Source organism: Caenorhabditis briggsae (assembly GCF_000004555.2).
Source record: "Caenorhabditis briggsae complete genome, chrIII, whole genome shotgun sequence".
Taxonomy (NCBI): domain Eukaryota; kingdom Metazoa; phylum Nematoda; class Chromadorea; order Rhabditida; family Rhabditidae; genus Caenorhabditis; species Caenorhabditis briggsae.
Genome location: NC_013490.2, coordinates 6,173,268 through 6,198,468, shown reverse-complemented (window position 1 = coordinate 6,198,468; position 25,201 = coordinate 6,173,268). Strand labels below are relative to the sequence as shown.

The 25,201-nt window shown below is 38.1% G+C and overlaps 11 protein-coding genes across 11 annotated transcripts; 6 read left to right on the top strand and 5 right to left on the bottom strand.

Annotated features, from left to right (window-relative positions):
• Window positions 1-1,601: 1,601 nt before the first annotated feature.
• CBG25870 lies at window positions 1,602-2,161 on the top strand (the record flags this gene model as incomplete). Its single annotated transcript, XM_045243866.1, has 2 exons — window positions 1,602-1,760; window positions 2,081-2,161. 2 exons carry the CDS (start codon window positions 1,602-1,604, stop codon window positions 2,159-2,161), a joined length of 240 nt encoding a protein of 79 aa, XP_045099388.1.
• Window positions 2,162-5,059: 2,898 nt separating this feature from the next.
• On the top strand, window positions 5,060-5,146 carry CBG25869 (the record flags this gene model as incomplete). Its single annotated transcript, XM_045243865.1, has 1 exon — window positions 5,060-5,146. The coding sequence occupies one exon, from the start codon at window positions 5,060-5,062 to the stop codon at window positions 5,144-5,146; it is 87 nt and encodes a 28-aa protein (XP_045099387.1).
• A 1,331-nt stretch (window positions 5,147-6,477) lies between these two features.
• On the top strand, window positions 6,478-6,687 carry CBG25868 (the record flags this gene model as incomplete). Its single annotated transcript, XM_045243864.1, has 1 exon — window positions 6,478-6,687. One exon carries the CDS (start codon window positions 6,478-6,480, stop codon window positions 6,685-6,687), a length of 210 nt encoding a protein of 69 aa, XP_045099386.1.
• A 1,890-nt stretch (window positions 6,688-8,577) lies between these two features.
• Window positions 8,578-9,857, top strand: CBG25867 (the record flags this gene model as incomplete). Its single annotated transcript, XM_045243863.1, has 4 exons — window positions 8,578-8,617; window positions 8,869-8,900; window positions 8,946-9,041; window positions 9,681-9,857. 4 exons carry the CDS (start codon window positions 8,578-8,580, stop codon window positions 9,855-9,857), a joined length of 345 nt encoding a protein of 114 aa, XP_045099385.1.
• A 75-nt stretch (window positions 9,858-9,932) lies between these two features.
• CBG13279 lies at window positions 9,933-10,559 on the bottom strand (the record flags this gene model as incomplete). Its single annotated transcript, XM_002641367.1, has 4 exons — window positions 9,933-10,036; window positions 10,085-10,171; window positions 10,225-10,354; window positions 10,401-10,559. 4 exons carry the CDS (start codon window positions 10,557-10,559, stop codon window positions 9,933-9,935), a joined length of 480 nt encoding a protein of 159 aa, XP_002641413.1.
• A 167-nt stretch (window positions 10,560-10,726) lies between these two features.
• Window positions 10,727-12,419, bottom strand: Cbr-nars-2 (the record flags this gene model as incomplete). Its single annotated transcript, XM_045243862.1, has 5 exons — window positions 10,727-11,308; window positions 11,362-11,473; window positions 11,518-11,825; window positions 11,874-11,986; window positions 12,254-12,419. The coding sequence occupies 5 exons, from the start codon at window positions 12,417-12,419 to the stop codon at window positions 10,727-10,729; spliced, it is 1,281 nt and encodes a 426-aa protein (XP_045095109.1).
• A 1,912-nt stretch (window positions 12,420-14,331) lies between these two features.
• CBG13276 lies at window positions 14,332-15,294 on the top strand (the record flags this gene model as incomplete). The annotated part of the gene is made up of 5 exons (XM_002641365.1): window positions 14,332-14,424; window positions 14,468-14,687; window positions 14,733-15,033; window positions 15,072-15,184; window positions 15,233-15,294. 5 exons carry the CDS (start codon window positions 14,332-14,334, stop codon window positions 15,292-15,294), a joined length of 789 nt encoding a protein of 262 aa, XP_002641411.1.
• Window positions 15,295-15,744: 450 nt separating this feature from the next.
• Window positions 15,745-16,050, bottom strand: Cbr-tin-10 (the record flags this gene model as incomplete). Its single annotated transcript, XM_002641364.1, has 2 exons — window positions 15,745-15,963; window positions 16,009-16,050. 2 exons carry the CDS (start codon window positions 16,048-16,050, stop codon window positions 15,745-15,747), a joined length of 261 nt encoding a protein of 86 aa, XP_002641410.1.
• Window positions 16,051-16,344: 294 nt separating this feature from the next.
• On the bottom strand, window positions 16,345-17,041 carry CBG13274 (the record flags this gene model as incomplete). Its single annotated transcript, XM_045243861.1, has 5 exons — window positions 16,345-16,490; window positions 16,536-16,650; window positions 16,696-16,766; window positions 16,815-16,891; window positions 16,944-17,041. 5 exons carry the CDS (start codon window positions 17,039-17,041, stop codon window positions 16,345-16,347), a joined length of 507 nt encoding a protein of 168 aa, XP_045095108.1.
• A 1,416-nt stretch (window positions 17,042-18,457) lies between these two features.
• Window positions 18,458-21,722, top strand: Cbr-spe-6 (the record flags this gene model as incomplete). The annotated part of the gene is made up of 12 exons (XM_045243860.1): window positions 18,458-18,499; window positions 18,543-18,641; window positions 18,686-18,884; window positions 18,914-19,124; window positions 19,171-19,701; window positions 19,749-19,795; window positions 20,230-20,489; window positions 20,536-20,623; window positions 20,670-20,764; window positions 20,811-20,949; window positions 20,994-21,090; window positions 21,140-21,722. 12 exons carry the CDS (start codon window positions 18,458-18,460, stop codon window positions 21,720-21,722), a joined length of 2,391 nt encoding a protein of 796 aa, XP_045095107.1.
• Window positions 21,723-21,978: 256 nt separating this feature from the next.
• Cbr-such-1 lies at window positions 21,979-25,057 on the bottom strand (the record flags this gene model as incomplete). The annotated part of the gene is made up of 12 exons (XM_002641361.1): window positions 21,979-22,287; window positions 22,331-22,849; window positions 22,897-22,999; window positions 23,047-23,166; window positions 23,445-23,573; window positions 23,619-23,697; window positions 23,745-23,896; window positions 23,950-24,345; window positions 24,391-24,645; window positions 24,691-24,816; window positions 24,864-24,925; window positions 24,998-25,057. 12 exons carry the CDS (start codon window positions 25,055-25,057, stop codon window positions 21,979-21,981), a joined length of 2,310 nt encoding a protein of 769 aa, XP_002641407.1.
• Between the last annotated feature and the right edge of the window lie 144 nt (window positions 25,058-25,201).

The window sequence follows — 25,201 nt, the reverse complement described above, 5'->3', positions numbered from 1 at the left end:
AAAAAGAAAATACCCACATATCTTTTGGAGAACATCTAGAAAAGAGGAAAGAAAAGAAAAATGAATGGAGGAGGAAGAAGAGATCGAACCAGTTAGCTATTATGTGTTCGAAATCCGACAAAACTGAATAGTTCCACAAATTTCTTATACTTGAATTTGAATTTTTTCGGAAAGAAGACAAGGAAATCGGATGATTGGAAAAGAATAGTTTTGAGGACCTAAAATTTTAGCTTCATTAGGTTTTTTAAAAATATGGGCTTCAAAATCAGGAATCTTGAATTTCTGAAACTTTTAAGAATTGTAGATTTCTAGAATTCTAAAATCCTAAAAACCTAGAATCCTAGAATCCTAGAATCCCAAAATCCTGAAAAGCTAAAAACCTAGAATGCTAAAATTTCCAAGTCCAAAAATTCTAGATTTCATGTTCTTAGAATCCTGGAGTCCAAAAATGGCAAAATCTAGAATTCTAGATTCCTATAGACCTAAATCTTAGAATCCGGGAAACCTGAAGTTCTCAACCTCCAAAGCTCCATCATCTTGGAATCCTAGAGTCTTGAAATCCTAGAATCCGGAAATTTCAAAGTCCTAGAATCCGAGAGTCCTAGAATTTCAAAACTTTAGAAAGCTGGAATTCTAAAATCTGAGAATCCCAGAATCCTGAAGTCCCAGAATACCAGGATCCCAAAACCCTATAAACCTAGAATCCTAAAATATTAAAACTCTGGAATCATGTAATCCTGAAATCCCAGGATCCTAAAGACCCAGAAACCTAGAAACCTAGAAACAAAAATCTACACTAGTTTCTTAAAATCCCAAACCCCTAGAATCCTAGAAGTCCAAATTCCTAAAATTCTAAAATTTTGGAATCCTAACATCATGGAATCCTGGAATCCTAGAATTTAATAATTTAAATTGCGTTGAAGGCGCACCAGCCAGCTGTTTGAAGCGCCCGAGGCGCGGCAAACAGGCTGGTCGTTTCTAAAATTTATAGCCGAATCCTAAGATTTTTCGACTTTCTACAGTATTCAAATTACGACAAAGCGTCAAAACTTTTTTCCCCTCTTTTCCTTCCCTTCCCCTCCTCGTCATTTTTTCTCTGACTTTTCAAAGAAATTCATGTCGATCGGATGAATGGATATGACCATTCGGCTTCGTTTTTTTTCCGAACGCCCAACCGTTATTAGTTCGAAACGTGATATTATTATTATTGTTATTATATTGGGAAAAGGAAAAAAGGAAAAGAGAGATGCAGGAAAAACGGAGAAACGGGGATTACTGTATTTTTACAGAGAGAATGAATAGACTGGATGTGGACTGGAAGAAGAGGGGAAGAAGCTATAAATGAATTTAATGAGGGAGAGGTGACGTGGCATGTTTACAGTTATGACGACATAGATATATTTAACATTCTTGGATTACGATCTGAGAATAAAAAGATAGAGGCGATTGGAAGGGGTAGAAAAAAAGTTGTTTTCGAAATATTAGAAAATGAAAATTCGATGTTTGAAAATCTGAAAGAAGGGATGAGGGACTTGGTATGCTGGAATCTAATTATTCAGGGTCTTCTTCAAAGTTCTGCAATTTTGAATCAATATTCTAAAATGTTGAATCAGGATTCTGAAATCTTGAATCAAGAGCTTAACATTTTGAATCAATATTCTGAAAATTTGAATCAAGAGGCTAACATTTTTCTACTTTTTTTTAAATCTTCGCAAAAAATACGAGAGACCTCTTTTTTTTCTTCAAAAAACACTGGCACGGCCGTCCGTCTTGATAATGACCTCAATTCGAATCGCGCCTTCTCTGGTGGTCAAAAAGAATGAAAAGAGACTGTCGAAATGTTCATGAAAATTCGAGACAGTATATAAGACGAAGAGACGCAGACACACATCGAAAGGGGCCGTCAAAAATTCGCTTTTTTTTTCAACTGTGCGCTGCGAGGAAGAAGGGGCACCGCCGGGCACACAAGGGCATCATTTCAAACGGTTTGCGGACGGACGAACGAAAAAAAAACAGACAGCGTCCCTCTGCTGTTGAATTGAAATTGGAAAAGCGAAGGTCTTCTTTTTTTCATACGGAGGAACGGCCGAATAAATTTAATTATATATCTAGATGGACGATTGTGAAAAATCGGGGAAAAAAGTTTCCAAGGTTACGGTAGCTGACGAAAATTTTTTTGGAGAAGCTGAGAGATCAGACAGATTTTTTGGGTGTTAATAAAAATTTTGTGCCACCCAAACCGTCAACTTTGACCCCATGCATCTCGGTTCCTGTGAAAGATATTAAAAACAAGTCAACTAGTAAACTGCTTTCGATATAATGATAAACAATTTATCAGTTGAGAACTTGTTGATATCTTTCACAGGAATAGAGATTATTGAGCTCAAAGTTAGCGGTTCTTCTGGACTTATATTAAAGGAAATACGGTACTTATAACTCCGAGAATTATCGTAAAAAATTAAGAACTTTAAGAAATCCTAAATTTAAAACGAATTGAGATTGCACAGAAAAAGATTTGGAGCCTCTAAAAAATTTAAATAGAATCAACTATCAAAAACTATAAAAATTTCAGAATCTTGAATTTCGAAAACTTCCATAAAATCTGTAATAGAAAAGGCGCCTAACTTTTAACATCAAACCAATTTATCACGGTTTTTGTGAGGGATAACAAAAAGTTGTCAACTGATAAATTGTTTATCATAATATCAGCGATATTTTATTCGATGCCAAAATTTTGATATCTTTCACAGGAACCGATATAATTGAGCTCCAGCATGATAGCGTGGGGGAGCTGCTATTACAGATTTTACGATATTTTCAAAAAAAAACTTGAAAACTCGAGGTATGATATGTAATTAGAAATCCGAAAATTCTCGGATTTTGAAAGTAGAACAAATAGACCATTTTGAGGACAACCGGACACAAATTTTAAGGCGAAAGGCATCGTCGTCCTTGATGGATGGAATTCCGTGAAATGAAATTGGCATCGTCAAAACCAATTTGAAGGTCCTTCTCATCATTTATAATGGTTTTTTTTTTTTGAGAGTAAAAAACTCACCAGGTCGGTGGAATTTTTGACATGAGGTGACATGGAATTTCGAAAAAGTTAGAGTGACAGAGAGAATGGGATTTCGAGGATTTTGAGGAATCCATAAGACAGTAATACTTTCATTGGCGTTCCAAAAAAGATTGGCAGGATGATAAATTAGGAGAGATTGGAAAAAAGATCAAATTGACTATTCAAAAAAATGTCTCTCACTCTCTTTTTTTTTCTCTTAAGATTTTTGATCTGGCGCAGAAGTGACAAACTCGTCAAAATACTGTCTAACCATGTTGTCGGCGTGACGGCGACAGAATGAAAAAAAAACATAAGGCAAAGAAAATATAGGCCAGCGGGACGAGGAATGTGTTGAAATTCTTTGAAAAGAATAATAAAACTTTCGATTTTGAACAAAAAAAATAGCTTTGAAATTTGTATAATTGAGGTTAGGGATAGGATTACGGTATGGGGTGTCTTAAGATATAATTTGAGTCAAAAATTCGTATTATTCTGATAAAAAAATTGGAGCTCTGGAAGAGGAATGCAGGTGGCCGAAGGTCCCACAACGACAACTACAGTAACCTAAGTATAAAATAAAAAGAAAATGGAGATGAAAATCCTGAAAACTGAAATATATTAGGTTACGGTAGTTGTCGTTGTGGGACCTTCGGCGACGGCCACCGGCTTTTCTATTACACAGTTTCAATTTTTTGGTACCAGAATACTTTTTTTTCAGAGACAAAATTCAAAAACTGATGCATCAGAACAAACTCGCTTGCACTTCAAAAAAGGACATGTGCATACTGTAGACCTCAACCTTTTTCTAATAGTACACATGTTCGAAAATTCTCACTTCGTTTCTTCATTTTCTATTTGCCCTCGATTCAATTTTTAATGCTCTCTCCAGTTCATTTTCTCACTAATTAGACCGCCTCCCAAAAGATCCTCTCTCTTTTGTCGGCACTTTTATTAGAATGTCAAAGTAAAGAAAAGAAAGGATGAGTACATGACAAGGGATAAAAAAAACGAAAAAAAGGTGAAATGAACACGAAGAAGAAAAAGTATACATGAGAAAGAGAGAAGGGTTTATGAGTTCTGATTCAAAGAGGAGGACACCAGAATAATGAGTCAAAAAGAAAACTGTGCCGATTAGAAGCACCGCACACTTAGAAATTTTCAAATTTTTTGAAAGGCAAATCATCCTGTCAATTTTGAGCCCATGCATCTCAATTCCAGTAAAAAATTTCAAAAATTGGTCAACTGATAAAATTTTGCTGATATTATGATACGAATGCATTTTGACAGTTGACTACTTTATTTAATTTTAATTTAATTTGTTTATTGATCAGGTGTAATAAAACATTAGAGGGCAGGCTTTTTGATATCTTTTACAAGAAATGAGATATAGAGATTCAAAGTGGACGGTCTGAGTGGCGCTCTATTAGAGTGTTTACGATAAAAATATTATTAGGTTACGGTAGTTATCGTTGTGGGACTTTCGACCTTGGCTACCGATTTTTTCGTACCAGAATAATATTACCAAAATGAAATTATACTTTTTTAAAAATTTAAATTTCTCATTGTCAAAAAAATTTGAAGTTTTGAAAAACCTCCCAATTTCGCAAAAGAAGGGTGGAAGTTGTGAAAAATTTTACAAAAAAATAGTTTTTTCTCCTCTCAATATTTCCATTTTTTGCGCCTGCTGCCTGCCCCGTGAAAGATTGACACATTTGATTGTCCAGGCACGCATCTCAAAAAAAATGGAGACCAAGGACGATTAAAGTGGAAAATTGGGGTAGGAGAAGGGAAAGGCGGAGATCCAGAATATTTTAGTTATGAGAACAATTATTATTCTTATATTACGGTTATATTATTTTAACGAACAACAGGTGGTCTTGGGTCTCGTTGGGTTGAGCGAGCGAGAAAATTGGTTACGCAAGCATCATAATAATGCACATGGACAGACGTATTCGATGGTTTTTGTGATGGTTTGGTGGGAGGTTTTTCACGGAAGAATTGATGGACGGAAGGGTTGAGTTGGTCCGAAAATTGAGGGGAGAGTACGGGTGGTTCAAGGACGAGACATACACGGAAAAAATTGGGTGAATGGGTTATTGGGATGAGAGAAACGGAGTATGGATGACTTTGAATTATGGTGAAGAGACTTTAGAAAAAAATGTTACAAATTGATAATGACATTCTGAGATTTTGAAATTTCGAAATTCTGATATTTTCAGGTCTTGAGATTCTCCGATTTTCAGATTCTCAGATTTTCAGATTCTGAGGTTTTTGAGGTCTTGAGATCTTTGGATCTTGGCATTCTTGGATTCTGAGATAATTGGATCCAGAGATCTTCGGACCTTGAGACTCTGAGTTTCTGAGTTTCTGAGATTCAAAAATTCAGAATATCAGAAATTCGAGAGATCCAAAGATTTTGAAATTCAGAAATTCAGAGATTCTTAGATTCTGAGATGTTGAAACTCTGAATTCTGAGATTCTCCAATTTGAGATTTCGAGATTTTGAGACTTTTGGAAGAATTTTATTAGGTTGGCAGGAAAGTAACTGTCCCTTGTTTTATTTGTGAATAATACAAAAGCATGATTAATCCAAGATTAGCAGTATGCACCGACGTGGTACACGACACGTTGGCAATGTTCAGATAACTTGTGGATACAGTACCTTCAAAAGCCAGCTAGCCACGAATCAAAGTATTCATTTTTTCCTGTTTTTCACATAAATGGTGCAAATTTTCGTATTCTCTAGATGAGGTTGTATCTCTCCGAATATTCAATAATCTGATAGAGATCAGTCGGGACTATAAGTAGGTGAGGGAGAACGGTCCCACTGAAGCTGCTCAGGTCTGACTTGACTGCAGGTAAAAAATTAAAAAACCTCATGTTCACGGAAAGTCGCGCCGTACCTGAGCCGCTTTGGCTGGACGGTTCTCCTTTACCCCCCGTTAAAGACTTGATTCAGCTCTATCAGATCATTGGTTATTCAAAAGGGTACGACGTCATCTCGAGCTTAAGGACTTTAACACAATTGATGCCTGAAAAAATGGACTGGAGGGATACTTTGACTTGCCACTAGCTGACTTTTGGAAGGATGGTACCCACAAGTTACCTGAACATTGCCAACATGTTGTGGATCACGACGGTGCATATTGCTAATTCTGGACTATTCTTGTGTTTGTGTTATTTACTAATAAAAAATGGACAGTTACTTTCCTGCCAACCTAATAAATTGAGTCGAACTATTTTTTTTTAAACAAATTTAGAAAATCAGGTTATGTATAATTAGCGGCCCGGCCCGCAAAACTTTGAACAGGCCGGGCCGGGCTGCGGGCCAATTTTGCAAGTATCCCCAAAACGCTTCCCCTAGTCAAAACAAAAACTGTCATAAAGGTACAAAAAAGGTCAGAATAAATAGTGAACAAATGGTGCATTGTCTTGGTGACACCCTTGAGAGACGAAATAGTGTAACAGATGAAGGGACGCAGAAAGACGATGGACCATTCTTTTCTTTGCATTTTTTCGGGGAAGAAAAGAAGACACCACCCAAACAAAAAAAGAAGTCTCTCTCCCCTCATCGAGCGAACAAATGGTGGCTATGGGTGGTCAAAGGAGGGATACGGACGGTTTGGTGAAGAGGGGAAAATAGTGTGGATTGAGGAGAGGGATCAGACAAATCCCACCAAGCCAATGGCCAAAGAGTATATAAGACGAAGACGTGCAGAGAAAGGTCAGGCAAATATAGTGACCAGTTGGTGGGTGGGAGACGAACGGACGAACGAACACAAAAAAATGAGATGGAGGAGAGACAGACGTTTTTTTTTGGTGGCGGGGGAGAAGTAATGAGATCGGTGACGAGTTGGGAATGGTGGATTGAATAGAGAGGGGACATTTGAATAAAAAAAACGAAAGGATTTGAAATGTGGGGTACCGTATGAAAACCAGTTGAAGGAAGTGGATGGATGGATGGAACAGATGGGGAGGGAAGCTGTGGTCAAAATTTGTTGGATATGTTCGAATTTCGAAAAAAGCAAAGTTTGACTATTGAGAATGTTTGAAAGACTTTTTTCTGAGGAGCTCCGGAAAACTATAAAAAGCTCAGTATCACCTGACCAGGCCTCACAATCGCAAGAACTTGAATTCTGGACTTCTGAACTTTTTCGAATTTCGAAGAGAAACTTTTAAAACTGTCGTTGAATAAATCCTAGCTCCCATTTAGAGTACTGTAAAACCTGTAATATGAGAGCCTTCCAACTTTTAACTTTGTGCCAATTTTTCTCTGTTCCTATAAAAGAAAAATTGTAAACCGATAAACTGTCCATATCACTAACATTTTATCAGTTGACAAATTTTCAACATCTCTCTTAGGAACCGAGAAAAATTGAGCTCAAAGGGACCGTATAGACTGGGCTTCTATTCGAGCAAATACGGTAAATATATGTTCAAGTTTCAGAAATTTGAGGTACTACAAAAGTTGTTCACAACTATTCCATTATTTTGAAAGCTTCAAAATATACTAAACAGAAATAGATCTTCAATTTTGTAGTGAACAATTTGTATAGCTATTACGGTTTTTGAGATATGTCCGTTTAAAAATGGAAAGCCAGGAGGGCGGTGCCCCTGTGCTCTGCCAGCTTTAGAGACGCATATCTCATGAATCGTAATAGCTAAAAACTTTGAACTCCAAAAATGAAGCTATATTCTTGCTTCACATAATTCATTTAGTTCAGAGTAACTGAGTCATTTGATTATAGTTTTGTAGAGTGGTAAATGCTCTAATAGGATGTCCACCAACTTTGAGCTCAATTATCTCGGTTCCTATGAGAGATATCAAAAAGCGGTCAACTGACAAAATATTGTTGATAATAAGATAAACATTTTATCAAATGGCACATTTTTGATATCTTTTACAGGAACCAAGATAAATTGCATCAAAGTGGAAAGTGAGGAGGGTCATTATATTTGAGTGTTTAGAGTATGTTTCAGAGAAGTTCTCATGCTTTTTCTAAAACGTTTTGCAACATCTCCTGACATGAAGATTGGATTTTTAACTTTTGAATTTCCACTTTTCTCCTAACTCGAATCCTCATGAAATCATTTTTTAGTGATGCTTTTTAACCCATAAACCACATTTTTAGGATTCTCGTCCTATTCTTTCTTTTTTTTTTCCTTTTCTCCTGCATGAATTCCCGTACTCATAGTAAAATCTTTATGTTTTTGTGACCAATAGTCCCCTTCCTTCTCCTCTTTTCCACCGTAAAATGAATGCAATTATTGGTCAGAGGTGTCCTAGATTTGTCCGTCCGTGCGCAGGCAAAACCCATAAATCCAATTTTTGTATAATTCAAATTGGTATCTCTCTGTCTCTCTTGCCCTTACAAACACTGGAATTATTCAAATATGAAGGTCATATTTCCACAGGAATCACATTGAATAAGACAACTGGAAGATCCACGTGGATCCAAGGAGCAGCCATATCCTCGTAGCGTGGAGATAACATTTTCCACAGCTGTACTTCCTAATAAATGGCGCCTCCGTATCCGACTGGAGACTCTCGAAGTTTCAGTGAATTCATTGTAATTAAAATTTGTTAAAACTGCATTTTTCGACCTAAAAATTCCAGAAAATGACCAGCATTATGACTGGCGTTGAGTTGACTATTTTCTTCGCTTCTCTCGCTTTTTATCACTTTTGTATTTTCCGAAAAAAGTTGAGCAAAGAAATTGAGAGAATGGTAGAATAACCCGTTAGAATTAGGTTACTGTAGTTTGTGTTACAGAGACTCGAAGCAGAGAAGCTCGAGAGAATCACAAAAGGAGTTCCAGAGCCAGAAGAACTTCTTTCACCGGTATTCCAAATTCTCTAAGCTTAAGACTCAAGCTTGAACTTTTAGACCCAAAAGAGTAGTATTCTGGAGGCGGAGCCTACGCAACTGTCAGAAAAAGAAGAGCCGAAACAGAAAAAGAAGCCATTAAAGAAGACGAAAAGTGTAGAGAAAAAGAAGGAGAAGGAGAAAAAAGAGAAAAAGAAAGAGAATAAAAAGAAGACACTCAGAAAAACAAGCAATTTGAGATTAAGTTTGGAAGATACACAAAGAGATGATTATGATACAGGACCGCCGGGAGGAGCGCATATACCGTAAGACTTTTAGATTTCAGCAAAAAATCGGCTCCGCGTCACTTCGAAACCGGTCATTTCGAAACCGTGGTAAGACAGGTGAATAGATAAATTTCAGACTATAAAAATAATTTCAGGGTTTTCCATGATGCTTTTTTTTCTGATAGAACACATTCTGAAAATCGAAGAATTCAAGATATTTTCTTTTTTTTTGAGAAAATTAAATTTTGGATTTTTTCAATTTTCAGAATGTGTTCTATCAGAAAAAGCATATTTGAAAACCCTGAAACTGTTTTTGTAGTGTGAAATGTATCCATTGGCCTGCATTGCCATTTTGAAACTGTTTCGAAATGGCTGGTTTCGAAGTGACGCGGAGCCAAAAAGTCGCATCAAGTGCTTTCAGACCATTCAACCCATTACTAGTCTCTCCACCCACTCAGGAATCCTATTACGATAATTCTTCCTTGGTAAGAAATTATTCCCAGAATTTAAAATTATTTTTCTATTTAAGCGCCAAGAAAGATCCCCCACAAAAGTGGTTTCGGAAACAGATCAGCCTAGAACATGCTCCCCAGCCAATGAGAAGTCTGTGTACAGTCCGAAATTACATCCAACCCAAGAGAAATCATTGGAATCACACGTTGACGATGCAGATATGAGGACTGCTCGAGAGGATTTATGGAATTGAACAAAACAGAGAATTTGAATGGAAAAAGTTAACAAAAGTGTACAAAAGTAACAAATAAACGATTTTTTTCAATTATTAGCTGTTCGATTGATCTTTCCGCTGTTCGTCTGAGAAAATTCGAGTTGGCCCGCAGTTTCCGCAGATATCCTTGATCGCTCCCAGAATTTGAATTCGAGTTTCTGAAAATTAGACTAATGCTTTCTAAAAAACGATTAGAAGGGACTTACCAGTAGTTGTGCACTGTTTGAGCGCAGAATGCAATTCATCTTGCCTAATCTTGATTAATCGTTTTTCACAAGATCGCATGCTCCGACCTGAAACATTATGACTGTTGCGTAGGCTACAGTAATCCCCATTGAATCCTCACCAATAAAAATGGTCTGCAGTACCATTGGTTGCTTGTCAATCTTGTGAACACAGGGAAGAATCGCTCCGAAGTACTTGTTTCCGCCTTCAGCCACTCGTAGAACTATAACATCTTCATCGAGAACTCGTACCTGCAATTTTCCACTTTTAAATCTATAAATTGATTCAAAAATTAACTGAAAGGCTCATTTTAAGAATGGAATATCCAAAATCGCCGAACATTTCTGCGGCGAGTTTCATTAATTCTCTAAAGATGAGTGGTTTGTGAGGAGTTGGTTGAGAGCCGTCGTTGGTGATCATTCGAATCACATAGTATCGATTTTTGATTTTCACCATTTTCTGATCTGAAAAATTGAGGGTTTACTGACTTACATTGAGAGAAACAAGTGGAAAAAATATCGATACAAAACTGATTAAACAGAATATCCTCCAGAAAACCAAAATTTTAAAAAACGATTTATTGAAACGAAACAAATAAATAACCTAATATGAAATCTGAACTATCAACATTGACAATGCCTATACCATCTTGGAAAAGCGAGAGTGTCTTTAATATTCTGAATTCCTAGCATATACTGTAGAAGTCGTTCGAAGCCGATTCCGAAACCAGCAGTCGGTGGTTGTCCTCGTCGTCGTGTATCCAGATACCATTCGATTCCACATCCTCGAGATTTCAACTTCTCCGCATCTGGTTCTCGAACAGATCCACCAGCCAACTCTCCAACTCCAGGAACTAAAAGATCAAACGACAAAGTACTCGTCTCATCTTTCGTTCTTGCCATGTAAAACGGTTTTTGATTTGTTGGATAATGAGTTACAAACACTGGAAGATTGTTGTGATACTTCACAAGATCCAGCTCATTTTTCTTCGACAATCCACTTTTGGCTGTCACTTTTGAACCTTTCGAGGTGAGAAGTTTTACGGCATCATCATAGGTAATTCTAGAAAATTTGGAATTCGTTGGAACTGGAGACGTCGGTTCAGATCCAACTATTTTGAGTTCTGTTTGAAATTTAGGAGAATCAAGCAAGGAAAACATGTGCTGGACGTAGGATTCTACAAGTTCACACATCTCGTCGATCGTCTGAAAATAAATCTTTCTGAAAATTCCCCTGAAAAGGAGATCGAAGAAGATACCTCAACGAATGCAACTTCTGCTTCTAGCATATGAAATTCACTAAGATGTGCATGACTTTGTTGTTTTTCAGCTCGAAATGCGGGTCCTAATGTGTACACTCGTTGTAGACGACTGAAAATTTTTCGATTTATAATCAGTAAAAAATAGATTCTTACCTGACCAAAGCTTCCAAATGTAGTTGAGAGCTCACTGAAAGATAAATCGGATCTTCCTTAACACCTTCTGATCCATTCAGAGCTTCTGATGAAGTAGTAACCACATCGAAAACCTCTCCACCTCCTTCACAATCATTTCGAGTTAGTTTTGGAGTATCGATGTGGATGAAATCACGAGACATGAAAAACTCATGAGTCTCGCGGAAGATTGTGGATCGAAGGCGAAGAAATGCTGCGAATTGTACGTTTCTGGCTCGAAGATGTGTCTTTTTTCGAAGGTTGTCCGCGGATAGATCATCGTAACGAGCCTGAAATTTTTTCTTATTGAACTTATGGCAATTTTGAAAAATAAATACATTTTCATCCTGTCCAACGACTCTCAACTCGCTTGCTACAAACTCCGTTTCCTGTTGGGATCCTAAGCTTTTTTCTAGACTGCCGACAGCTCGAATAGCACTTCCAACCTTCACTGCAAACTAACTTTACTAATGTTCAGAAATTATCATAAACCTCTAATAGAAGGGCCCCCTAACTCATAACTTTGAGCTCATTTATCTCGTTTCCTGTGAAAGATACCAAGAAGTAGTCAACTGATAAAGTATTTGTCATAAAATCACTAGCATTTTATCAGTTGACACATTTTCGATAACTTTTACAGGAATCGAGATAATTGAGATCAAGTTAAAAAGTAAGGGGCCCTTCTATTACAGGTTTCACAGTATTCCCTTTTTGAAACCTTTATTTGCGATCTCTTTGCTGGCTACTAGTTGAATTAGACTGTTTGTTCTTCCATCATCCACTTTTACGAATACACTCTTCCCACTTTTTTGTACACTTTTTGCCCAACCATCCAGCCTTTTCGTTGAGAATCCACGAATCGAAAATCCAAAAATATGTCGCATTTTATAGGCGGAGGATCTGAAATTGAACACAATCTTTTTTTCTTTCTTCTTCTATCTAAATCTTTTCTTCTATCTGATGTCTCAAGGAAGCCGTGCGAGTGACATCTTCTCGTTTGCACTATTGCATGCTCACACACACTATTTTCGAAAAGGGTTGTCTTGCGCAATCATCGTCGTTGCCCCCGAGATTGACATGCGAGAAAAAGGCGATGAAAAAAAAGAGAAAGAAAAAGGAGAAGATTCACAACTCTTCTTCTTTTCTATGTCTAGGATCATGGAAGAGATTGGGGCGCTGGCTCTGTCCTCAAAAACCAAAAATCTGGATTTGGCTCTATTTGAAAATAGATACAAATTAGAATAGGATGAATTCTATCTAGCTAACCTCCTAACAGTTTAACTCTCAAACTTATTCTCAAATCTTCCGCCTGATTCCCCCACATTTTGACCTCATACCTCCCCCCTGATTTGATAAGAAATACTACCTATTCTGATTTCGTAATCTCCTTCTTCTACGAAAAAATACAGTCTTTAGTTCTTCTGTGTCGCGTGCTTTTCCTCCATTTTTTCTCTCCGGTGCCCTCTAAATTATGATGAAACAAGTTAAAGAGTGTATTTCTGTGTGTGCTCTAAAGGTGGGCAAACAAAGCCCCTCGGCTCATCGAGCTACTACTTCCACAGGCTTCCGATTTTTTGCCTCGTAAAATACATATTGCTCTTTTTCTCGAACTCTTTGGATCTTGGACTTTTTCGTGTGAACTTAGGTTGTTTAGGTGCCAATATTCGCTGTTTTATCTCTTTCAGCTCTGACCGAAAGTCCGTTTCCTAGTCATGCCCTCCACTAGGATCACACGTATCGACTGGGAGTGTCAAATTTCAGCGTCGGAAAAATAGGGAAAAGGAGGAGAAGCCAGAATTTTTATTTAGATGTGCGCGAGAGTACATACATGCCATATGTTCTTCTTTCTTTTTTGCTTGTACTGGAGTTGACTCTGCTAAACTCAAAAAGAAAAGGAGAAGAACATGCCTAGAGAGATTTCCTGGCAATCAGACGAGTCGAGAAGAGAGGGTTCTCTCTTTTTTTTTCTTGACTTTTTTCTTTGTTTCCACTGCTTACAAATCGTTAAACTTTTCTTTCTTTTTGAACTGATAGCAAAGGATTAGAACTTGTAAAATTTCAGAACTCTTTTTTTTTTTGTTTATTGTTTTTTAATTATTATTCTGGTACAAAAAAAACAGAGCTGCGGAAGAGAAATGCTGGTGGTCGTGGGCCAAGGTCTCACAACGAAAACTACAGTAACCTAAAAATTTGTATGTTTTCCAAATTTATGTTCTCAACTTCCGTGGGAAAACGAGAGAATAAATACGAAAAACAAAATATTTTTAGGTTACTGTAGTTGTCGTTGTAGAACCTTCGGCCACGGCCAGCACCATTTCTCTTCCACATCTCCAATTTTTGGACCGGAATAATAGCTATGACTAACCTATTTTCTTCCAGCTTCTCTCCGCTTATTCATATCTCGTTACTATTTTTCTCAGCCTTCTGATTGTCTAGTTTTGTTCCCTCTCTCTCTCTCTCCTTACTGTCAATTTCTGAGTCATATCACAAAAAATGTCTTTAGCTCTTCAGATTCCACAGTTCTTCTCTGTTTCTCTACGTCTCTCATCTGATCATACCCCTCTATTCCATTTCACTGACAGAAACACCGCGCCCTGCAATCAGAGAAAAATGTCTGTCTTTTGTAATGATAGTGTGAAATATAGAAAACGAAAAAAAAGATGGAGAAAGAAGGTCACATTACTATCACCCTCTCTCGCCCTCTATTTCCCTCTCCTACACCTTGTTTCCGTTATGTTCGGTTTTTGAAATGATTGATATTGATTTACGCGCTTGTATACCGATCTAGATTTTCAGATGGGTAAGGACTACAAGTACGGTGGTGGCTATCGTCCATATGGGTATGCTCCGGCTCCTGCGGCTCCATCAATGGAGATCACCATAAACCAGGTACCATTAAGTTTTAGATTCTGAGATTATCAGTTGATTTCAGAACCAAGGATCTTCTTCTTCTTCCTCCCTGCCCCGCTATGGTAACGCTTCTGCTTCATCTCTCCCACGACGTTGTGCCCCTCCATCCGCTCCACCACCGCCACCTCCAGAATATTGTGTTCCAGATCAACCTGGCTTCAATCCTATGTGGTTCGATCGATTCCCAAGAAGAGAAAATCGAGGAATGTTCAGATTGTGTCTTGTCGAGCTCATGCTAGCTGGTGGGTCTATTTTTTTTTAAATTAAAAAAAATAATCACATTTCAGTGGTGATTCTTGGTGGCGGTATATGGTGCTATCGTGATACTTCGGATTACTGTCCGTACTACTCTGCGATCTGGACTTCTGCTATTTACGTGATCAATGCGATCGTAGGCTCAGTTGCCGCCAAAGTTGGAGCTCTCAACTTGTACATGGCTCATTTGACACTTTCGTTGGTTTCTGTCATGATGTGCCTAATCAGTGGAGGTCTGTCAGCTAGAAATTGGGCTCTTGTTGGCACTTATCATCATCCGAGAATCGATCGTGATGAGGCATTCTGTCTGTTGGGAACCCATGATACCAGCAGGTAAGATTGACAATAAATTTTGAATACTGATTTTTCAGAATTTCGTACATTTTCTCCCACATGGACAAGTACGATTTTGCCAAGTGTCTCTGGCAATTGAAGGTTGGAGTCGCTGTAAACTCTGTGCAATTCGTAATTGCTGCTATCGAAGGTAAAATTATCCTTATTATCTTCCTCAAACTAATTTCAATATTTTCAGTGTTTCTCAACATTCTGTCAGCGATTCTGTGCATGAAGAGAACCTGCACATCATTTTCTTAAATCTCAACCATTTCACAAATTTCAGCGCATAAATTTTACGGTTTCTCTGCTTTTTCTACTCCTACTTTGCCATATATCCTACGCATTATCACATTATTAACCCGCATTCTAGTTGTATTTATGTGCAAGTTTCACTTTTTTTCGGTCTAAATATCTCATAGACCCGTTTTCTTGTCTCTTTCAGGGCTTTATTTTTGTTTTTTTTTCAATGTAAAAATCTACTCACCGATTTAGCTTTTTCGTTGCTCCTGCTGTCTGAAATAAAGTCTGTCTTGATTTCCAAAACACTGATCCAAACAAAAATAGGAAAAATCTACCAAATTGCTTAATAAAAAATGGTCATGGAATTTTTATAATTTATTTAAAAATCAATCATCACAACAACAATAAAATTGAAAGCAACAAAATTGAATAGAAACTAAATTCTAGAATTTGAAAAAAAAACGAAATTTATTGCTGAGCAATCTTCTGAAGAGCTGCTTCGTCTCCTTGTGACATGCTTGTCAATCGTTTTCCCAGCTTCTCGTGGACATCAAGATACTTGGCAACGCATCGATCCAGGCATACTGCTTCTCCCTTGGTCAATTCGGACTCCTTGAATGCGGTAGCGATGCATTTGGCCTGGCAGGCGTTGGTCATTCGGCGGTACATATCTGACATCATTTCTACCTGGAAAAGAACTATGAAAAATCAATATAATTTTATTAAAAGTACCTCTAACTCCGCAACCTGGGCCATTTGTGCGTCGGTCGCCATTTTTGAAGACTTCTGAACACATTGAAGATGATAAAATGAACATAATTTACACTAGGCAACAGTAATGAATGGAATTTAAACCATAATTTTAGAACAAATTTAGATTGAAGAAATAGCAAAATTTTATATTTACATTCAATTTACAAAATATGCGAAAAATCTAAATTTATATCCCATTTCATATCACATGCAGCCATCGCAGGTGTAGAAGGAGAAGTTGGTGTGACTGTCGAACGTGAAAAGGAAGAATTTTAGATTGAACCCCAAAAGGATAGTGTCTTATCAAAAATAAACCTATCTTATTCTCTGGACTTTTGGTCCGTAGTAAGCCATTGCGTAGTCAGTTCCATCGGCCGGACCAAGCAATTGAAGACTGATGAGAATTATGTCGACAACCCAGAAAACGACTAGGCCACCCAAAGAGAACATCTTCACGAAACCTGAAAAGAAAAACTCAGCGAAGGACTCGCAGAACAGTAATTTACCGAGAGCGTAATACCCGAGATAGATGCGGTCGATTCCGAAGAAGCCAAGGAAAATTGATAGAAGTAGTGCCGTTGTGTAGTTTACATGGGCTCCGTAGTGGCAAGCATCGGGAACCTGAAGCTATTGTTTCAAAATGTGAAATTCTTATTCGATGCTTACCGTTTTATTGAATACTCCGAATTGGTTATCCTTTCCGATACATTTTACATGTTCTGCTGTCTCGCACATCACTGGAAACTTTATTTCATTTAATTTTGAGTGTTTTTCCTTTCCCTTACCTTGAACAGAATTATCTGCAGAGCATGTGATTGACTGCTGAGTTATTGGATCCACAGCATAGTTCTTGCATAAATATCTGAACAACTTTATAGTGTTGCTAATATTTAACTGATGAAAATAAGACTCACTGTGTTGGGTCTAAATCCGTGCACCTTACGGTTGCATCACTTGATGAGAGCGAAATCAGCGACAGTGACACAAGTAGCTGGAAAATGTCAGGTCCCATCGCATTTCCGAAAGCGGCCAGACTGAAAAATTTGCTAGATTTTTCTTTACAGGCACGGTCTCCCCAGCTCCCAAAATGAACTGCAAGCCTTTTTCTCAGCGGAGCGCGGTTTCGCGCGGCGAAAATTTTTTTTTGAAAAATTTTGCACTGAAAAGCCGGTTTTTAGCGAAATTTTCTCATTTTTCGACAATTTTTTCAATTTTTCGTCCATGGAAATTGTTAAACAGGCTAAAACACACATTTTAAGTACAAAATCAGCTAGTTCCGACAAAAAATAAAAGAGGAGATCGACTTTGAAGCAATTTTCGAAAAATTGGGGTATCTTTTCTCACCGTCAGAGATTTTAATCGAATAATAGCTTGAAACACTCAAAAATAGATTCTTTACAATAATTTGACAAAAGAAATTATTAAAACACCGAACAATTTGAGAAATTTTCGGTTTTCGAAAATTGCTTCAAAGTCGATCTCCTCTTTCATTTTTTGTCGGAACTAGCTGCTTTTGCACTTAAAATGCGTGTTTTAGCCTGTTTAATTTCTATGAACGAAAAATTGAAACAATTGTCGAAAAATGAGAAAATTTCGCTAAAAACCGGCTTTTCAGTGTAAAATTTTTTTTAAAAAAATTGTCGCCGCGCGCAACCGCGCTCCGCTGAGAAAAAGGCTTGCAGTTCATTTTGGGAGCTGGGGAGACCGTGACAGGGAATATTATGGTGAAAGTATTTATGAAAGTATTTACTATAGGAAATCATTGAGAATTTAGTGAAGGAAGCGCGCTCGGCTGACATGCTTTATAGACACAGAGACGCAGAAAAAGGGACTGGAGGAATGGGAGTTATGGACATTCAGAAGAAAATAATTGGACCACTAGGAAGAAAGGATTCATATTGTTGAATTTAAAAAAAGTGACACCTAAGAATTTGAAAACTTTTGCTTTTTTTGATCTACGAATAAGTGCGGCAAAAACGTAATATTTCAGAATTTCGGCTCGTTCGAGCTACTTTCACGTTTAAGTTTAGTTTTTTGCGGAAAAATAGATTCTAGAGCTGCTGGCGGTATTTTTATATCAAGAAATCAAAATTTTGTTCAGAAAATCCCACTGAATTCACATAAATAAATTTGTTATCTACAGTATCCGTTTTCGCTCCGCCCCCTCGTAAATCGACACGAGAACCGTCTCCGAGATTTTCAGGTGTCACTTTTTTAAATCCGACAATAGGAAAAAATAAAAATGAAGAGAATAATATAGGTTTAAGAGTAGCTATGAATCTCAAGACTATCTATGAGTGAACCTTCTCCAAAATATTTCAGAAACTAGGTGACACGGAAACGTGAAAAATCGTTGGATGTCTGGGAACTTTTTTCTAAGTCGACAGTAGTTGGAAAGTTGAAAAACTATTTATTTTTCAACTTCGAGATGAGCAGTGATGAGCTACGCGATTCTCGTGGAATGCCACAAGTGAGGACTGCTGATCTCGTTTCTCATGAAACCTTAAATTCAGCCTGGATTCATTATCGAACATCAGAGCAGTGACCATAAGTGGAAAGTATTGCGTAATATCTACTCTGGACCATTTTCTGATGTCTATGTCGTTGCCGATGTTTGTTAACAAGCACAGAAATATCGACATTTTGAAAAATTTAGGTGGCAACGAATGAAAAGTACGCTATGAAATGCGAACGACAAGAAGGAAACTCGCGTCCTGTTTTGAAGCTTGATGTTTTAGTTTTGATGGCGACCAAAGGGCTAAAAGGGTTTCCAAAATTCGTGGCTGCTGGAAGAACTGATGTCTACAGGTCCCGATGGAATTCCAAAAACATTTTTTGTCGAAATTCTTGTTTAGGTACTGTATCATGCAGCTAGTCGGTCCAGATCTTGGACGACTGCGTAGAACTCGTCCTGAAAGACGTTTTTCCATTGCCACCGCACTTCAAATTTTGGGGCAAACATTGAGACGTCTGGAAGATCTTCACAACTGTGGATGGTTGTGTCGCGACGTCAAAGCACCAAATTTTTGCATTGGTATCGGGGAGCACGAGTCAACTGTCTATATTCTTGACTTTGGATTCGCTAGAAAATTTGTGTAGGCAGACATGGGAGAGTTTTCGGATATCAAAATTGAAGTTTAGGGACAAAGAAGGGAAAATCATACCACCCAGAAGCGCAGCTGCTCTCATGGGAACCTTCCAATACTGTGCAGTATCCGCTCATTCTCACAAGGATCAATGTGCTCGGGACGACTTGGAAAGTTGGTTTTATATGGCTGTAGAGCTACTGAAAGGACCTCTCCCATGGGCGAGTATCGATGGCCACAAAAATCATAAACTGATTGGTGACGCCAAAGTGGAAATTAGAACGGAACCTGCGCGATCACAGTTCTTTGAAGGCGTGCCCAAACAATTTAACGAAATTCTCACTATTCTGGATGCAACATCTTTCTATGACCGTCCCGACTACAAACGGTTGAGTGATCTACTTGCGGAGGCCGCTGCCGAAAATAAAGTGACATTGAAAGAGCCGCTGGATTGGCAAAACAACGAAAGGATGCAACAAAAAGCAATATTTGTTGGGGAACTCGGAGAATCTCATCAGGCTTCAGCAAAGTTAGATGCTAAAGACAATCCGAACGAATCGATGGATATCGAATTCGATGAACTGCCGTAAGAGATTTGAACTGATTTCTAGTTTTGATTTTACCCATTTACAGGGCGAAGGATCTTTCTAAATCACACAGCGGAGAGAAGTGTGACTCTAGTGAGTATTATTTCGAAAAATATAATCATTATTTTTTCTTTACAGACGAAACCAAAAGCACAAATTCAGGAGCAAGGAAGAAACAGAAAAATTAGTTGATCTTTTCATCAAAGAGATTGAATAAACGAGTTATAATTAGTTTTAATATGAAGCAGAATAAAGAGAAATTTGACAAAATTGAAGAACACATGAAAAATTTCAAAAACAATTGAAAAAAAATTGAGGCTCAATAATTGAAACACGCCCGTTCGTGTCGAGACCCACTATTAGTCACAACACTGCGCCTCTAAACTAACTACGGTAGCTTGGGAAAATTTTCCGATAATTATCATCTCTTCCTCGCGCCATTTGTCGTCATTTTGATAAAATATTCAAGATTTTATAAACAAAAATAGAGGTGATACAACATTTTTTAAAAACTGACAAAACTTAAGCTCCCAAAAAGCAAAATTTAACTTTTCTAACATTTTGCTCGTTCGTGTCGAAGCCAACTATTGAGCATAACTTTTGCGCCTTTAAACTGACTACGGTAGCTCTGGAAACATTTTCCGATACTTTTTCCCTTCTTTTCTTCGAGTCTTTTTTTGAAATATTTTCGAATCTCCATAAGATATTCAAGATGTCATACGAAAGGCCAGCGTCGTTCAAAATAAGCTTATCGAAAACGATGGAAGTTTTGAGTATCTCTGATGATGTATGTCATCTTCATCAGCTTTTTTTCCATAATATCCTCATTGCAGAAACTCAAGAACAAACGCCGCACTCTTTTGGAAAACGAGAAGTTCAAACTGAAAGTTCTGTTCAATGAAACCCCTGGACACACTAAAAGTAAGTACTTTCCTTTACTTTTTGTTTTTGAATCATTTCGTTTTAGTTCTTTATACCGTCGCTAACGGACGTAATATAGAGGCAACACTCGAAAAGCTCAAGAGAGAGGTGATGGATATTCACTTTGCTGGTGCCAATGAAGTTGGTCTTTTTTTATCAAAGCAATTTTTCAAAGATCATTTTTTAGCCTCGGAGACTTTTCAACAATCCTGTGCTTATGTATTCTGATTGCATTGGAGATCGATATGTGTCCGAAATTAGGTTCAAAACTAAATTAGACGGTTGCAAAGCAGTTGACGTTCAGTTGATTCTCAAGGAAAAACCAAGTGAGTCATATTAAGACTGTTTTAGTGCCATAATTGTCGTTTAGAACCGATAGTGTTTCCAAATGTTTCAAGACAAAAGTACATTCAATTGAGAGTTTGCAAAAACATTCCGGCTTCGACGAAATTAAAGGAGTCTTTCGAGTGAGTGCACCTATTGAGATAATTATCTTTATTCTCATCATATTTTCAGCCAATGGATGAGCAAAGGAGGACTTATGATCAACTTCATCACTGAGTCTCTCTGGCCTGCTATCAAAGTTGCAAACAAACAAGAAAGCCAAAGAAAACCTAAAAAAGAGCACGATCATCAAAATTCAGTCCACATCCTCCCGCTAATTCCTCGAGCTTTCTCTGGCAGTGACCGTGGCCCAGGAAGAAAATTTGAAATCCGAAGAGATGATCGTGATAACCAACGAGATCATCGACTGCCGAACAGAAGACAACATGAGAATGGAATGATGGATAAGGGAGCACACATCCCCCGCCATAAGCCACAACAATCGAATCAGCCGAGAATGCTAAGAGGAGGCGCATTTCAATCGGGGCCTTTCGAGTTCTTGGGATTAAGAAATCAATGCGTTGCCCAGCAGACGGTCGGAGGAAGTTTTGGAGCTCCTAAAACAGATTTCCTTGCAATGCACTATAGTGGTTCACGAGAGAATCGCTCAGATATGGACAGAGAACATGACAGACGAGGAAGAGGAAGATCTCGTGGACCGGGTGGACGTGGAATTGATAAGGTTGACTGGCGCAAACGTTCCCAACCTCAGTAGGCAGGTGCTCGTGGTTACCTCCATTTGGCAGTGTGATGCCTTTTAACTTTCTTGTAATTCTCGTTTTCACTGTTCTATTCGTTCTCGCCTCCTAGTTTTATTCCCCCACCAGGTTTTATTGAAATTTTTGAAAATCAATGACTTGTTATTAAGCTCGAACCGAATGCGAGCAGTTCAATAAAAACATTTTTTATTTAAAAAAACTAGGAGCAAAGTAAAAACACAAACCCGAAAAATACTACTGAAACTAAAGAAATCAAATAAACAGCCATGTACAGGTGCCAGGGAAATCAGCTTCCAGTTTGCTGAATTGTTCTGTGGCCCATGTCATTCGGTTCTCATCCGGGAACATTCCAAGGCTATGGTGCAGAATTGTGAGCTCGGTGAGAATCAGTTTCTCCATGGCTGGCCACCTGTTGTTCACAATTTGTAATTTGCATTTTCTCAAAAAATCGCGAGGATCTTCTCCTTGCATTCGGAGACACCGGGCCATTGATACGTAATAAATGGCCTTCTCGATGTAGGTTCCAAAACTCTCCACTCGATCAATAAGAGAAGCCAGAATCTGAAAATAACAGTATAATTAGTAACAGCGCGATTTGTAAAACCTGATAAGCTTCTTCAGGCATGCATCTTGTTAGCAACATGCTTCCGATTCGTCTCGTCACCAGGAAATTCGCATCTTGAAAGTGTGCGTTGATAGCGATTTTTCCTGCCTCTTCCAAGTGATATTCGGATGCTTCGTACCGCCCGTATGCGGTTCCGATCGTCGCAAGCTGCATTTGAACTCTCATCATTCCACGAACATCTTCACACTTGTATTCCTTGAGCAGTAAAACTGCTTCTGACAGTTTTCCAGTGACAGCAAGGAGAATAGATTTCCGTAATACGAATTCAAGAGGAGCAAGTGAAGAAAGGACTTGAACATGTTCGAAACATGCAGAATATTGGTTTAGAAGAAAGTCCTTTTCAAAATTAATAATGCTGGAGCAGATTGTAATGTGACGGGAGCATAACCAGTTGAGGTGTTCTGGGAATACAAGCTTCAAAGATGATATAGTATCAAATGCAGTTTCATAGTCACCGATTGAAGCCAATGAATAAACAAGGTTCACCCCAGCGACAACCTAAAAATTATTATTAGAGTTTTCGGCGACTCGGAAAGAAAGAAAACCTGATTTTCAGTTTCAAATTTCGGACAGTCTTTTGTCTCATTGTTGTTCACTAATAGCTCCTCCGAAGCACGTCTCGCCTGGTTGTACATTCCACTTTGAATTCTAGAAAAAAACAGTTGAGAAAAAATAAGGAACTAATGAAATCTTACAATGCACTTGTCATAATTGCACCGGCAAAGTCCTCCACTACTCTTCCCTTGCTTTGTGCATCAGACATCAGACGAAGGCGGTGAAGACCCACAGCCACGTAATCGGCAGTGCTGTTGAATCTGGAAAATAAAGGTTAAACTTTTGTATGCCAGAAGGTGGATACAGTAAATACTTGTAATAGAAACCCACTCTAAACGTTTATTTTGAGCTCAATTATCTCGGTTCCTATGAGAGGTATCAAAAATTTTCGACTAATAAAACAATTATCATAATATCCCCAGTATTTTATCAGTTGACAACTTTTCCATGCCATTAATAGGAAAGATAAGTCGGCTCAAAAGTTAGGAGCACTTCTATTACAGGTTTTACGGAAGGTACGTGGTCAGATAACCCATACCTAAAATATTTTCCATCCATCAGATCCTCAATACAGAGCATAAACTTTGATAGGGACACCAGATATGCGTGCAATTCATAGTCTTCCTTCACACTTTTTTGTAGTGTTCGGCACGTTGGCATGTTAATACTGAAAATATTTCGAGTTATTCAACCTGATTCGAAAAATACTCACTCGGCAGCTGCATGAATTGTATCTTGCAGAGTTCGAACTTCATTTTTGCTATTGTCATTGTTCTCGTTATCATCTTTTTCTACAAATATATCAGTTTTTATTGAATGGTATTCTTGAAAATCTTACTGGAAGGATCACATACAGCTCTCATCAGAATCGGTCCTGCCATGAAAACTTCGTTAATTGTCAGCTCGATGTTTGCTATTCGATTGCACATATCATCAACATTCACTTGTGATTGTTGAATGCTTTCGGTGAACAGGGTATGCGCGGAAATTCTGGAAATAAGGGGAAGTTATTCACTACAAAAGTTCCAGGTCTCCTATTTTACCTGTCTCCAAAAATCCTGCATATTCTTCCTTGCAAAATTGGTCCGTATCTCATCGCTCCTGGATTCGAGGCGATAAGTTTCAAGGTATTCAACGCTGCATTTGCTGATTCCGTCAAATGCAGCATGCTGAGGTCGAAGAACTCTTTCAAAGAATCCACAGCACTTGGTGGGTCTTGAAGCTGGATTTGGACGATTGCTTCCATTAAATTCACTTCGGATACATCCCGATGACGTCGACGAATAATATGGCACCAATTCGTAATTTCAGAACACGGCATTGCTTTTGATGGACAGAACTGAATGAGTCGGAGCTGTTCACCAATCCACTGTCGGGCTCGAACGGAGCAGTCGATGTCAAATGGTAGTGTAACATTGATTCCATGTTGGATAGAAGAACTTAACTATTAAATTTTGTCCGTATTAGGCGTCTTCTAAACTCACATTTTTTTCTTATTAATCCATTCATGGAAGTTCCTAGTGAGAGTGAATATTCCTTCTTGTGAAGTTCTAGTGTACTGAATCATCACTCGTTTTATCCAAACATACATAAACGAGGTACTGCTCATGAATGTTAACATATCCATTTCTTTCGTTTCTCTTTTCAGAACATTTTCGTGTGTTGGTCGTTTCGCGGTATAGAATGAGTCTTCGAAAAGCATTTCTAGCTGTTCTTCTCCGTTTGCCAGTTTCTCGACACTGTAAAAACAATTTTTTTATTGGCAATGAGACGAAAAACTAAACCTGCAAGTGAAATGATAATAGACAGAACGATCCAGTTCATCATTCAGCATTCGGGCGATTATTCTAAAATCTTCGTATGAAACTTCGGCATCTCGGAGAATGAGAGAGTACAGTACTGAAAACGCTCTGAAATCCAGTTAGACCTTTCTATTCAAAAAAGAAATTAAATAAACTTTGTCTTCTCATATTTGTCGAATGGTTTCAAGCTTGGTACAGCTCCGATTCCAAAATGTGACTGAAAAAGTGTTCGAATCAAATAAAAAATGGCAATTTTCGTGGGAGTTATCGGTTCACCGGTTACATTCACCAGCGGATTTCCGAATATCGTGTCCAAGTTGATGCCGGCTCGCACTTTGTGAGCAGGCATTCTAAATGAATATGATTACGGTTATAATAAAACAATTGTATAATTGGATCACTGAGAAAATCGAAAGCATTTCTCACAACTGACAGAGACCCCGCAAATTCCGGAGAAAAACATTTCCGGGCATACTTGTAAAATCCCGGGCCG